The sequence below is a fragment of the Mauremys reevesii genome, linkage group 1, assembly GCF_016161935.1.
Source record: "Mauremys reevesii isolate NIE-2019 linkage group 1, ASM1616193v1, whole genome shotgun sequence".
Classification (NCBI taxonomy): Eukaryota; Metazoa; Chordata; order Testudines; family Geoemydidae; genus Mauremys; species Mauremys reevesii.
Genome location: NC_052623.1, coordinates 238,116,108 through 238,129,135, shown reverse-complemented (window position 1 = coordinate 238,129,135; position 13,028 = coordinate 238,116,108). Strand labels below are relative to the sequence as shown.

General features: G+C 38.7%; 1 protein-coding gene across 15 annotated transcripts in view; it reads right to left on the bottom strand.

Annotated features, from left to right (window-relative positions):
• Nucleotides 1-13,028, bottom strand: part of SCUBE1 (signal peptide, CUB domain and EGF like domain containing 1) — a 308,473-nt gene that overhangs the window by 36,886 nt on the left and 258,559 nt on the right. For 11 of the 15 annotated variants that reach the window (XM_039547805.1, XM_039547812.1, XM_039547728.1 and 8 more), the window contains 6 exons: nt 10,453-10,572; nt 8,637-8,729; nt 6,600-6,716; nt 3,050-3,208; nt 1,681-1,884; nt 417-578 (listed from right to left, as the gene is read on the bottom strand). In XM_039547805.1, coding sequence (XP_039403739.1) covers nt 417-578; nt 1,681-1,884; nt 3,050-3,208; nt 6,600-6,716; nt 8,637-8,729; nt 10,453-10,572 — 855 coding nt within the window. The remainder of the gene's footprint in view (nt 1-416; nt 579-1,680; nt 1,885-3,049; nt 3,209-6,599; nt 6,717-8,636; nt 8,730-10,452; nt 10,573-13,028) is intronic. The other 4 variants (XM_039547738.1, XM_039547752.1, XM_039547798.1 and 1 more) reach the window with 1 other exon arrangement.

The following is a 13,028-nucleotide window of genomic DNA, read 5'->3' as shown; positions in this document are numbered from 1 at the left end:
CACAGGCTCGGACTTCACCCCCCAAAGGATTTCATCAGTATCATCATGCTGTTTACTTATCCCAGCCCAATGTAACCTATCCCTTTGGCTCATAATGTACTATGTCAGTGGGCCCTGAGAGGGGAAGATACCTCCAGAGTTGCATGCCTGACCAGAAGCAAAGTGCTCTGCTTGGTCTGCTCATTTGCCTACTACTCCCAAAATGCAGTTCCAGATCACTTCTACTTGATAGCAATGCTCATGTCTGAACAACTGAAACAAACTAAAAGATTTTTTGGTATTATGTTTAAGTGCATAGAGTTCTTTTCTGTTCGCTTTCCAAGGCAGAATTGTGGAAGGCTTTCCCCACTTTTAGCCTCCACACTTCACTTGTTATTGGGTCGCACCTACTCCTTTTGTAATCAAACTAAACTCGCCTCCACATTCTGACACATTCCGTGCGCCTGCTATTCCCTGTCCGTCGTTACTTGGGCAAGGTTCACAAGTAAGTTGACCTTCTGTGTCTTGGTATGTTCCTGGTGAGCAAGGAAGGCACTGATTATGTTCTCCACTATAATAGGTTCCCAGGCTGCAGGTAACTGAGGAAAGAAAAGCAGAATCTACTTAAGGACCTTCATTTTGATAATGTAGCTTTGCCTTCATATCAAACATTTATAGAAGATGGAACTCTTTGATTCACCCCACCATTACCAATGACGCTTTGCAGATTTTGGGCCAATGGAACTAGGTCAGTCAATGGAACTAGGTCAATTTACAACGGCTGAATATCCATCCTGTATTGTTTAAACCATTAAATGATATTTTACTGCATTTAAACATTTATCAGACATATGCTTCCAAAAGAGTTAACTCAGTTTTAAAAATTTATGTTATATTTAAAGCAAAATGCTCTTTCATAATGGATGGAGAATTAAGTGAATTTTTCATTTATAGTAGATACATGTAAGTGGTGGTTTTATGGGAGTTGTAGATACAAGATCTACATTCTGAGGGCATGATCAGTTGACATAACAATGTCAAAGATTTCTCCAAAGGCAATGCATCCCATCTCATATTGTATACTTCCTGACAGTGACATGGTTTAACTGGCAACCATTCTAAACACATACATTAATCCACATTTTCCTACTGAAAAAGGATATTTCCTTAAACATTTTATAGCATTAGGTCTATGGGGTAAAGCTTCAGGGTTGTTAGACTATAATAGCTAAAATTTTCAACCCAGCCTCTAAATTGCAGTGTGTGCGTGTATGAACCAGGTAATCAAACATCTATCAAATCCACATTTGCAAATTCTATTCTTTTTGAATGTAAACAACTGGCTGTGTAAAATTTCACTGAAAAATGTATAGGTGGGTTTTGAAAATTTGACCCACAGTAACTATAGTGGTGTGGTTAGCAGGAAAAAAAAGTTGTATTATCGGTGAAGTAGGAATATAGTGCTGAGAACTAGAGTAAAAGGGTTAGCACCAGCGTCTGGCTAAAGTCTGGCAACTTAGAAAACAGTTAAACCTTTTTCCACATAGAATTAGACCAGGCTAACCTGTTTTTGGTTTTTCTAGATTATCTAAGTATCTAACACATTTACTATATGGCTTACTATTGACCAGTTAATTTTAAGGGGTTTTTATTTTTGAGTGCTGTAGGTCAGAATGTAACTCCAATTTTTCCGGGACTTACCACATTTTCCATCCTGCAGCACTTGCCCTGTACTGCATGCTTCATGTCCTTCAGTAGCCTTAGCTGGCTTATGAGCCACTTCGTACTCCGTCCCAGAAAACTGAATGTAAAATTGCTGTTTGTTAATAGATTTTCTCAACGTTTTGATTGCAGTTTGCAGCTTCTGCTCCATCCTTTTCCGCACACAGTCAAGGTTACAGGTGTCTAGGTGGGAAATAAGAAGAAAACTAGAAGCAATTGAGATTCATGTTTAAGCGGAGTTGCTTAGTAAAAAATTCTCAACCAGCAAAATTCTCTGGTACTTCGTCCACTTCTCTTTATGTAGCAAGTGGCAAAGAAATTGTATTTCTTTTTTTAAATGCTAGCATCGGCTGGCTGACTGGCTGGGTTGACTTTAAGCCGTCTGCAAGGGACAGTCAAGCACTCTGTGCTCTTGCAAACTAAACTTTCCTATCCATAACTGCACATAGAGCTCTGATTTTGTCTCAATCCCAGCATAAAAAGCTTCAAGGTTGATTCTATTGACTGTCTATAGACAGGGATATAGTAAACACATCACATCAACTGGCAGAGCTAAGCTGGCATCAAGTGAGCATACCCTGCACTGTTATGGGTTGTGGCAGTGACTATTGCTATGTGGATTCCTAGAGGTATTAGTAATTGTCCTCCACAGTGTATTTCCAAGGGTTTAATCCAGTTCACTTCTAAAAGACTCAATTTGGAAATGTTATTCCATAGTTTGGAAATGTTATTCCATAGTTTAACAACACTCTTAAATATTGAAATATTTATGATAGCATAAATTTCTATTTGATTTTATACCCTAATGCTATAACCTGGAGAGCCCTAAACAATTCTGCCCCATCCTGAATCTTCTCCACATGCCAAAATGTAAGTATGTTGAAATGCATGATAAAACATGTTTGATTTTCAGACTGGCATTCAGCAATCTATATTCTAGGAGATGTCTTTGTGGCCGATGGTGTGAGACATCTCCTAAAAGGAAGCAGCAATGAGCCAATCCTGTATCAATAATGTATCTCTTATTAGTAGAGATGAGTCCAAATCAAATCCCAAGATCTAAATATCTCTGAACTTAGTAGAAGTTTGGCTTCAGATCCGATCTTTTGGCCCATCTGCAGCTATTAGCTGAATTTCATGCTGCATCCTAGTCATCCTGACAGCAGAACTTCCACTGAAGTCAATGGAAGTTCTGAGTGGGGATGGGCTGTTCCATTATGGTTTGGGTAATGTGCTTTGTAGACAGGCCTGGTGAAACAGCAGCAGAGAGATACTGGCAATTGTCGACCACAGTGATGCACTGCTATACGATTTCCCCACAGAACTCCAGAAAAGATCTTCTACACACCTGAGACTTCCTCAGACTTCATCTCCATTTCGAATTCAGCAGTGATATGGGACACTTCTTTCGATGGTGACTTGCGGCCCCGACGTTTTTTCTTGGAGGAATCACACTTGAGGTTCACAAAGGTCACCTGGCAGTTGTCTGTACAAGGGAATTGACCTCCTTTGCATAACAGAAGTGACATGGAAGAGAAATCAAGTAGCAAGGTAGCAAGTGACAAGCTGGTGTGTGATATTTCAGCTGGGTTAACATTAATGCTCTGGCAGATTTTGTAACATTCCACATGCATTGTTAGACATACCCTTATTTGTGCAATTTTTGCTTTTTGTAAGTGAGGGCAGGAAAAGAAGCCCATACAGCACAGACAGAATGGCAATGCTTAGCTGTGTGTTGATACTGTTTGTGTCTTTAATAATGATAATAAATATTTTCCACATACTATGTCTAAGGATATGGAAGCTCTTTTCAAACATTAGATAAAAGTCAATGTTTTATGCTTAGTTTATTGATGATTAAATTAAATCAGAGTGTTCACTTGCATAATGTCACATTACAAGAGAGAGGAAGAGCAAAGACCAAATGTAGAAGTATGGCTTCACACTTGTGTTCTAGCCACTAGGCAACATTTATATTGTGATAGCCATTAGGCAACAATGTTTTTCAAAATTCCTTTCAGTGGAAGGCTATAAATATATTTTAGAAGGTTTTAAGTTTGGTGTATATGGCCTAGGAAAATTGAAAAGACTATTTAAAAACACAGAGCTACTGAGGCAGAAAGGAGTTATCTCAGTTAGGCGACAACTAGATAAGCATTCATGTGCCTGTACAGAAATTTTGGGGATATCCACCTGGCTTTTAATAATTGAGGGTACGTCTTCACTATGGAGCTAAACTGGTGCTGCTGCAATTGATATAGTAGCATCGATTTAGTGGGTCTGGTGAAGACGTGCTAAATCAATGAGAGCGCGCTCCCCTGTCGATTTTTGTACTCCACCTTCCCTAGAAGAGTAATGTAAGTCAGTGGGAGAGCATCTCCCGTCGACACTGCGTGGCACCGTGGTAAGTGGATCTAGCTTTGTCGACTTCAGTTATGTTATTCATGTAACTGAAGTAGCATAGCTTAGATTGATTTACCGCGGTAGTGTAGACAAGGCATCAGTGCAACAGTGGCCTTTCCAGTGCTGTAGTGCACAACTCTACAACACCAAAGCCACCAAAAGTATTTTGTTTTGGGTATAGTATTATGTTATATAATCTTACTGTGTAATCATACAATTGGTAGCATTCATTCAAATCAGATGAAATTACAGATACAAGGCAAATAGCTAGCAAAGTATAAAGCAAATACAGCCAAGAAAATACACTTACAATATGGGCTGAAAAAGAATTTCTGTGACTTTCAAAATGGTTTTGATAGCCAAATGTTATAGAAAGAAAACAACCATGATGACAAGATAGCACTTTAAGCAATAAGATAATTATTTTACTGGTGCTTTGAAAATTAGAGAGAGGAGAATAGTTACATTGTAGGTTAAGATAAATGATTAAATTAAATGAAAAACAATCTTCAAATCCTATTATAATATTCTGTTGTTTCTATTTAGTGTTCATGTGTGATTTTTTTTAAATAAGGAAATTTCCAGACAAATCTATGTTAATCGGGAATTAAGATTGAGAGTACAGCTCAGTAATTTAGAGTAAAATACATTACTGGGATGTTGTAATTATACCAAAACTAAGCATTATAAACCCAGGAATTTCAGAATTAACATATTTGGACTTCTTTTAAATTTAACAGTATGGTATGGAAATACACAATTAGGACACCCAAACAACCTTAACTCTGCTCTGCAGTGACACCAAGAGGAAAAAAGAAAAGAAAAAAACCTAACATATCTTTAAAAATAATTTGCCATAATCTACTCAGGGAAATCTACAAAAACCTCAAACCAGAAGCCTGTAATTGATGTGCAGGTAAAGTCCCAGGTCTGTCTGTTGCAAAAGCATTCCAAACTAGGACCTCAATTGATAGGCAGGGCAGGAGAGAGGAGGGGTAGCTCAGTGGTTTGAGCATTGGCCTGCTAAATCCAGGGTTGTAAATTCAATCCTTGAGGGGGCCAAAAATCTGTGTGGGGATTAGTCCTGCTTTAAGCAGGCAATTGGACTAGATGACCTTCTGAGGTCCCTTCCAACCCTGATATTCTATGATATCTAATTTGTGCAAGGCAAATGCCTCTATTTTGACTTCACTTGACATCTCAAAGACATGCCATGGTATATGTAATTAAAAATGGTTAGATTTTTATCACTTAAAACCTCTCTTTTCTGTTCAACTTTGAAAGGGATGCTCAGGATGAACCTTTTTTGTGTTCCTAATAAAGGCCTAGATTATTAAAGTGGAAACAAACAGTTTTCACAATCTACTTTCCATTTCACTGTTTATGTTGTTTATTTACTTTTTGTCCTTCACTCTATTTGGGCACTCAGTCTAGAATGGTTAATCTCACTTTTGTATTTAGTCAGCTTGTCTTTTTTGGTCCTATAAACACAATCAGATAACAATCCCACTCTACCGAGGTTGCAGTTACAACATGGGAATGTTTAAATCAAAAGAAAGAAAATCTTTAAAGAATTCATGAAAATATTTATACTCATATCAAGAGTTGTAAAAATAAAATGCTGGGACTTAATTTCTAATTTTAGCAAAATCAGAAATGATGTCTAACTCACTCCACTTTCTTGATCTTTTTTGTAATACCATAGCCTAACGTTCCAGTATAAGGGAAGCAAACTGAAGACTGCATGGTATATTACAGTGATTCTCAAGCTTTTGTGCTGGTGACCCCTTTCACATAGCAAGCCTCTGAGTGTGACCTCCCCTTATAAATTAAAAACACTTTTAAATATATTTAACACCATTATAAATGCTGGATGCAAAGTGGGGTCTGGGATGGAGGCTGACAGCTCACGACCTCCCCCCCATGTAATAACTTCGTGACCCCCTGAGGGGTCATGACCCCCAGTTTGAGAATCCCTGGATATTAGATTTAGATTATAGATTTCCTGAGCAGCTGCTGTCTCTTCTGTTTAGGTACAGCCCCCAGCACAATGAGACCCCAATCTTAGCATAATAAAATAAAATTAGTAATAATAATGTCTTGCTATCATAAATTTTCTTTTAGAAATCTAATTCTAGGAAACAAAAACAAATTTAGTTGACATGATGTCATTCCACTTCCCCTTGGCCAGTAGCTATCCATCTCACGGGAATTCTACCAATGATGATGCTAGAAATTTAGCAAGACCACCTGAATTCATGAGATTTCTGCCATTTGGGGCCAATACCTGGCAAAAACAACTCTAAGTTTTCAGCACTGTCAAATCTCAAACCTAGCCCAAATTCAGTTTGAATCTGAATCCTGGCCTGAACCTAATTAAGGTCCAAATTTGTAAACCATAACTTTCTCCATCTGCACAATAATCACAAGTTATCAAAACAAACTAAAAGAACCATTGCTGACTCTCTGCTCACGTGTTATGAGAAATGACATACCTATAATAGCTTGCTTCCCAATGTCTTTAATCTTTTCTTTGCTGCGAGGCCGTAAATGGCACTTTGCATCTTTAATTTTAAAGCGAGCTTTCTGCTTGATCGGTGGGGCTAATGAATCTGTTGAAAAAAATTAAAAGTTATAATTCTTAATGTAGTCTTAAAGGGCCCTGGCACCTATTTTTGAAATGAAGCTGTAGTCTCCTTGTAACATAAAGGAGAGACAGGACTCGATGAATCTATAACTCTTTCTTTACCTTGTGTACATTCTATATGTGACTCTTGAATTAATTTCCATACGACTACTTTTCCCACAAACAGATGAGAATAGTCTCAGGTCTACAGACTCTCATCAGCCAATGAGAGTTTGTTCAGTGAGTGTGATTATACCCTGATATTCAGCAGGTGGGCAGAGATCTGAAGAAACCAACTGAACTGGCATTCTTCCTTGCAAGCTTGCCTGTGCAGTCTTGGTGGTGTTTGGCTGCATTAATAAAACCAACTGCTATAATTTTTCTATCTCTACTCCTGACTCCCCAAATTACTAAGGGTTTGATTCCGATCTCATTACTCTAATGTAAAATTAATTAAATGGAGTTACACTGTTGGCAGTTTAAAACTATCCCTTGCCTGTATGGCAAGAAGAACTGCCTTTAACTACTTTACTGCAGTCTATGGCTCGCAAGCTCTATTCTCCCTCTTTCAATCAAAACATGTCTTGCAGCAGCAGCAGCTGATGTTAAGCTTGCAGGACTCTGCAAAAGTTGCTACACAGCTCAGGATTGACTGGCAAATGTAACTGTTGCTTGCCTTTCTAGCAAAGATAACTGCCTTTGAACTACCTAATTGTAGCTGAAAAACCTACACTCAATCTCTCTCCTTCCCAGTCAGCACAGACTTCTTCTGATGAGAGCACTAACAGACAATACAGCTAAGTCTCACGCATGCTCAGCAGTGCGTCACCCGTTTTTCCTATAGCATCACTTGTGCAGCTTATTGGTTATCTACTTTAAATGTCCAATTTACATTTTAAAGGGACATCAGGCTTATCCACCTCCCCTCTGACAAGCTGCTGAGTTTTATTGCTCTGCTTATCCACACCCCACCGTCAACTAAGCTCATACCCCAACACCTCCCAATATACATTATGTATATATACAATATTTATTTATAAAACTGGAAAATACAACCAGAAGATAAATCAACTCTCCATTCAAGGAAAATAGGCAGTGAAATATCTAGAGTCCTGATAACTTAACATCAGCAGATGATTATAGTTGTCCGATGCTTCCCATTCTAACGTCCTGTTTTCAGTTGCTTATAACTTAGCTGAACTTTAAACACTGGGGCTGAAATTTTCGATGTGGGATGTCTGCCTCAGGCTGGCTTATTTTAAAAAGTGTTAGCAAAAATAGTTTAGCCATTTTGGAAGACAAGATTATGGAAAAATATATTGTTTGCCCATGTTAAAGAAAATTCTTACAACCATTTTGTTGAGAATCTCTGGCACCTCCATGCTCTGGAGCTAGGTTTTAAAATTTACTGCGAGGGTGGGGGGAAACTCTGGTGCCAAGAGTGCCTTTTATTGCCCTTGTGAAAATGTGCCCAAATTTGGCCATGTTACAAAAGGCAGTTTGCACATGCTCAGTTAGAAACCTTTTACAATTTGGCAGCTAAATTCTCAAAAATTCCATCCTCACTGAACATAGTCCAGACCCTCAAAACTCCTATATGTTTACTGGACTGTACATGTGCCATATCCCCCCACTGGCTGAACATATTCCTGCCCAGGATCACTGGAAACAATAGTATGCAATCATGTAGCTAAAGACGGGAATCCTAACGAATATTCATAAGGGGGCCTAAGGGCTTGCATAAACAACCTTAATTATGGCATTTCCTAGTGCTCAACTTTCAACCCTAACATTCTTTTAAAATACTTTTTTGGATGCTATTTATATATTAGATATCTATCAATATCTATTTATATTTAGATATATCAAAACGCATGTGCATACACGCGAATTATGTAGTACATACCTGCACAATTGGGAAGTGTTGTGTTGCGTTTCTGTTGGGCTTTGCCTTGCTGGACTGGAACTCCACAGCTCAGTGTGTAACTATTCTCTGAATCTGAACAGAAATGAAAAAGTGGATGCAGAGTGAGACATATACAAAAAATCCTTTCTGACACATTCCCCTCACTCTTCACTAATCAGCATGAACACACAATTTTTGAATAATCACATCAATTATCTAGTTTGTGTGTCTAATTAACATTTGGAAGGGTTGAATGGACACAGACTTGGGTTTGCCAAAGTCTACCTGTTTCCAACTGTTGACTACAAACTTTATGTTCTTCCATCACTGGAATTCCACATCTTATACACAAGGTGTATGATGCTAACCATGAATCATTTAAGGGCAATGATCAGCAAATACTTTATTGTGTTTGTAACTCACAGTCAATGGGCTTTGATAATCTCACTTAATTCACAAATACATTACATGCTTTACTGAGTAATTCTAATTTCAGCATTTTGACGGAATTTTTAAAAGAAAAATATAACACCCCTAGCGCCATAATAGGGCTTATTCACTGCATGGTCAAAACCATGCATTTGTGTGTGCAAATTAAGTACAGCGTTTCACCTATCTCTGCTAGACTGATAATAAAACTAGAATCTCTGCATAGTATTTAACATCACCAAAAGCAAATACAAAAGGACCATATTGTATATAAATCTCTGAAAGAGAGAGAGAAGATATAGGAACAGTTAATATTAAATTAAAAAAAAAAACTATGTAGAGAACAGGAACCTGTAGTAAGTGATACAGCAAAATACAGGCAAAAAAGGATGAGGTAATTGGCAGTGCATGTATAATTGAGACCCAGACAGACTAGTTTTGTAATAGTTGATTCTAGTGTCATAGTTAATGTGGCAAATAACACAGCTGAGTATGGGTTTGTTGCCATGCAGTTTATTTTCAGTCTCAAGTCTGAAGTAGGAAGTCTTCCGCCACAAAACTAGATCTGATAGAGAATGTCCATTTGTTGTGTGTGTCTTAGGATAAAGTTAAGATGAGGTAATTGCTCTGTTCAGCTCATGCCATTGCTCTGCCAAGTCCCTGTGTGAGCGATGAAGTTCTTCGTGTTGTGGCCATGGAGTTGAAATTGTTCATTATGACTTACAGTACCCTAATTAGTCTGGAACCTGCCAGAGGCCTCCTTTATCTCCATGCCATATTGCCACTGCTGGGCTCCTGGCAGGGTGTATGCACGTGGGCCCCTTTCTTTGGAATTCACTCCCCACCCTTGTCCAACTACCCAACTAGGCTGATTTGCAGGATATAATGTACAGTCCATCTTTCTAAGCAGATATTTGGGGAGGGCTGAGGTGGCTCTATTGCTATAGTGAAGAGCTGGCTGGAATTAGCTGAAATTAATGATTTCATTTGTTCAAGTTTCTGGAATTTGCTGAACTGATACTTTAATTTAGTCAAGTTTCTCTTTAGCATTGTGTTCTAGATAACGCATTAGTCCTTCATAACCTTTCACTATTTTTTAGTACTTCTTTTATTGTTTTCTCAAATGTCACCTATATTTAATTACGTACGGCCCAACCCTGCAACGAGAGTTGGAGGTGCTTAGCAAGTCACAGGATCAGGCCCTTATAGCATGCTGTAACTGTGTTTAATGAGCATTTGCACATGTACTTTAATCTACAAGTAATGTTTCCCCCCCCTTGTATTTGTTCACAATAAAAACTTAATGAAAGTGTTATGAATACAATTAAAACAAAACAAGGTCACCTTACCTATAGAAGTAGATATGAAAATGCAACATTGTACCAACCTGGAACAAAAAGTGTATTGGAAGGGCATGACAAAAAGCAGCTCTCTATTCCTCCTGATTTACTACAGACAAGTTGAGCCTTAGGAGCTGGTTTGGCATTTGGGAGGCATTTCACCATCTCTGAGGAAGAAGAAATAAAAAATCAGCCTGTGCAACCTGGCAGCCTTAACAGGCTGCTCCCTGACAACAGTGAACCACAGTATTACTAGCAGAGACAGGCATGAACAATAATCCATGTCCAAGGATCCCTAAGCTTTGTGTATGTTGTGGGGAGAATATCTGGCATTTGAACTTGGATCTGGACTTAAAGTTTGCACCTGGCTCATATCTTTATAATAAGCTGAGCCCAAAATCTGCATCAGAAAATCCCCAAATACCAGAATGCTCCAAATCCAGATCTAGATTTTGAAGCTCGGGTGCACTACTAGTTATTGGAGAAATTCAGTGCAAAATCTAGTCTCAGAAGTTGGCGGGTAATAGTAGTTGTATGAGATCCCTTGCCTTTCTTTCAGTAATATTGCCCTATTCATGGTGTACCATGGGACCCACTGCAACAACAAACACGGGAGTCACTTTCACTAAAACTTGTTTATTGAAATTCTTGACAGAGTAGTGTTTACCATTTCCCATCTCCAGCACTCACTGATTATGCTCCTAGCACCTCTTTCTTTTTAATTCCTGCTCCACCCTCAACTTTCTCATCTTGGAATAGAAAACCTCCAAAGAGGGCTGAGATGCTTCAGGAAGTGCTAGGGATGAGTCAAGCAAGGGGTATTCTTCCCTCTGAACCAGTGCCCCAGCACACCGCTTTGAAGAGACACTGTGCTACAGAAAGGGATGTCTTTCAGATGACACCCAAATAGAAGTTCTGACCACTCTGTATCAGTGTAAGTACCCCTGGCATGTACCTTTAAAGAAGTGTAACTCCTGTGTTCTGGAAGCATGCCAATAAATTGCAATTCCTACCTAAATCCCCCCCACAGTTTCTTTACAGGAGAAAGGCAGAGTCTTCTCTAGCATTTAGTTTAATAACTGCTAATTAAAGTTGAATTTGGATAAGGTATTCCTCATTTCCCGTCTTGAACAGTTATGCAATTTTACTGTGAGCTGTTGAACAATTTCTGGGATTCAGCGCAGAAGTGACTGCATGTCAGTAATGGATTAAGTGATACCAATAAAGGATTTACATTGAAATTCCTTGAGATGCAAAGAACTATTTTAAACAGAAATCATTACTATAAACATAAATTACTGTTATGTGCATTTCTCAGCTGTAGCCAGTAGGTGTCATCAGTATCCACATCAACGCTATGATACCTAAACACTTTTCTTTTGCTCTCTTTTATAACTTTCTTTTTTATATTTTATTTGAACTAAGGAGTTGGAGGGTTGTTAGGCCCTTCTTCAAGCAGGTACTAAAGGGTAAATTGGGTTTTCAAAACTATATCTAGTTTCTGTATGGCTAATCCTGCTTAAAACCTATACAAAATCAGCAGACATATATGGGTATGTGTACACTGCCATCAGAGGGATGATTGTGGCATGGGTTGTCATACCCATACTAACATGGCTAAAAATAGCAGCAAAGCTACAGCAGCACCAATCCTGATGCAGGCTTGCACTGTATGTACCCACAGGATCCCTGGTGGGATTGCACCACTAGCTCTGAAGCCCATGCTGCTGCATCTTCACTACTATTTCAACCGTGCTACCTAGAATAAAGTTAGCACAGGTATGTCAACCCGTATCAATGTAGCACTTGGCAGTGTAGACATACCCTATGTCTCTGAGGCCACTTTCTCCTGATAGTTTCCTGACACACCTCCTTAGACGGCTCTGGCTTTATAAGATCCCATTGGCTGAACCCTGCTTTCCTTCCTGCGGGGCTCCAATACGGTAACTGTACTGCTTTGTATACAGCAGCGATTGGGAGTTTATAACTGCAGCATCAAAACCCAATGGATTGACAGCCATGCCTGTCTGGGATACACCCGTGATAGTCTGCCAGGTTCAAAAGTGTGGGTGGAACTAAGCAGGGCCCAGATAAAATAGACAAATTAAAATGGATTAGTTGAACAATCTTGGCTGGCTTGTGCTGAGTAAAATGGGAGCATGGGTTAGAGCAAGGGTACCGGACAGAGTCTGGATATCTACATTATCCGGCTTCCTTGATCTATTGTATAAATGTATGCAAGTCCCTTCAACCTCTCTTGATTTCTGAATCTGGAATAAGGGAATAATCATACTTATCTCCCTCACAGGACTGTTTTGATGCTTAATTGAGTAAAGTTTGTAAAACACTCAGATCTCTGGACTGAGAAGATTACTGTATAGAAGTACAAACTGTTACTATTGAGAAAAAGAGGATTCTGTAGCTTGAATGTTCATGAATTACTTAGCATTCACTATATATTGTCATGTTGTAACAGTAGTTTCTAACATAGTTTTCTCCAAACTATGCTGGTAAAAAACAAGGAGATCAGCAGAAAGATTCTATTCATTGTAATCCTTGTTAGAAATATAGGGGAGAAATCTTTGTCCATCAAATAATAATGGACAACATCAGTCAAGAAGGA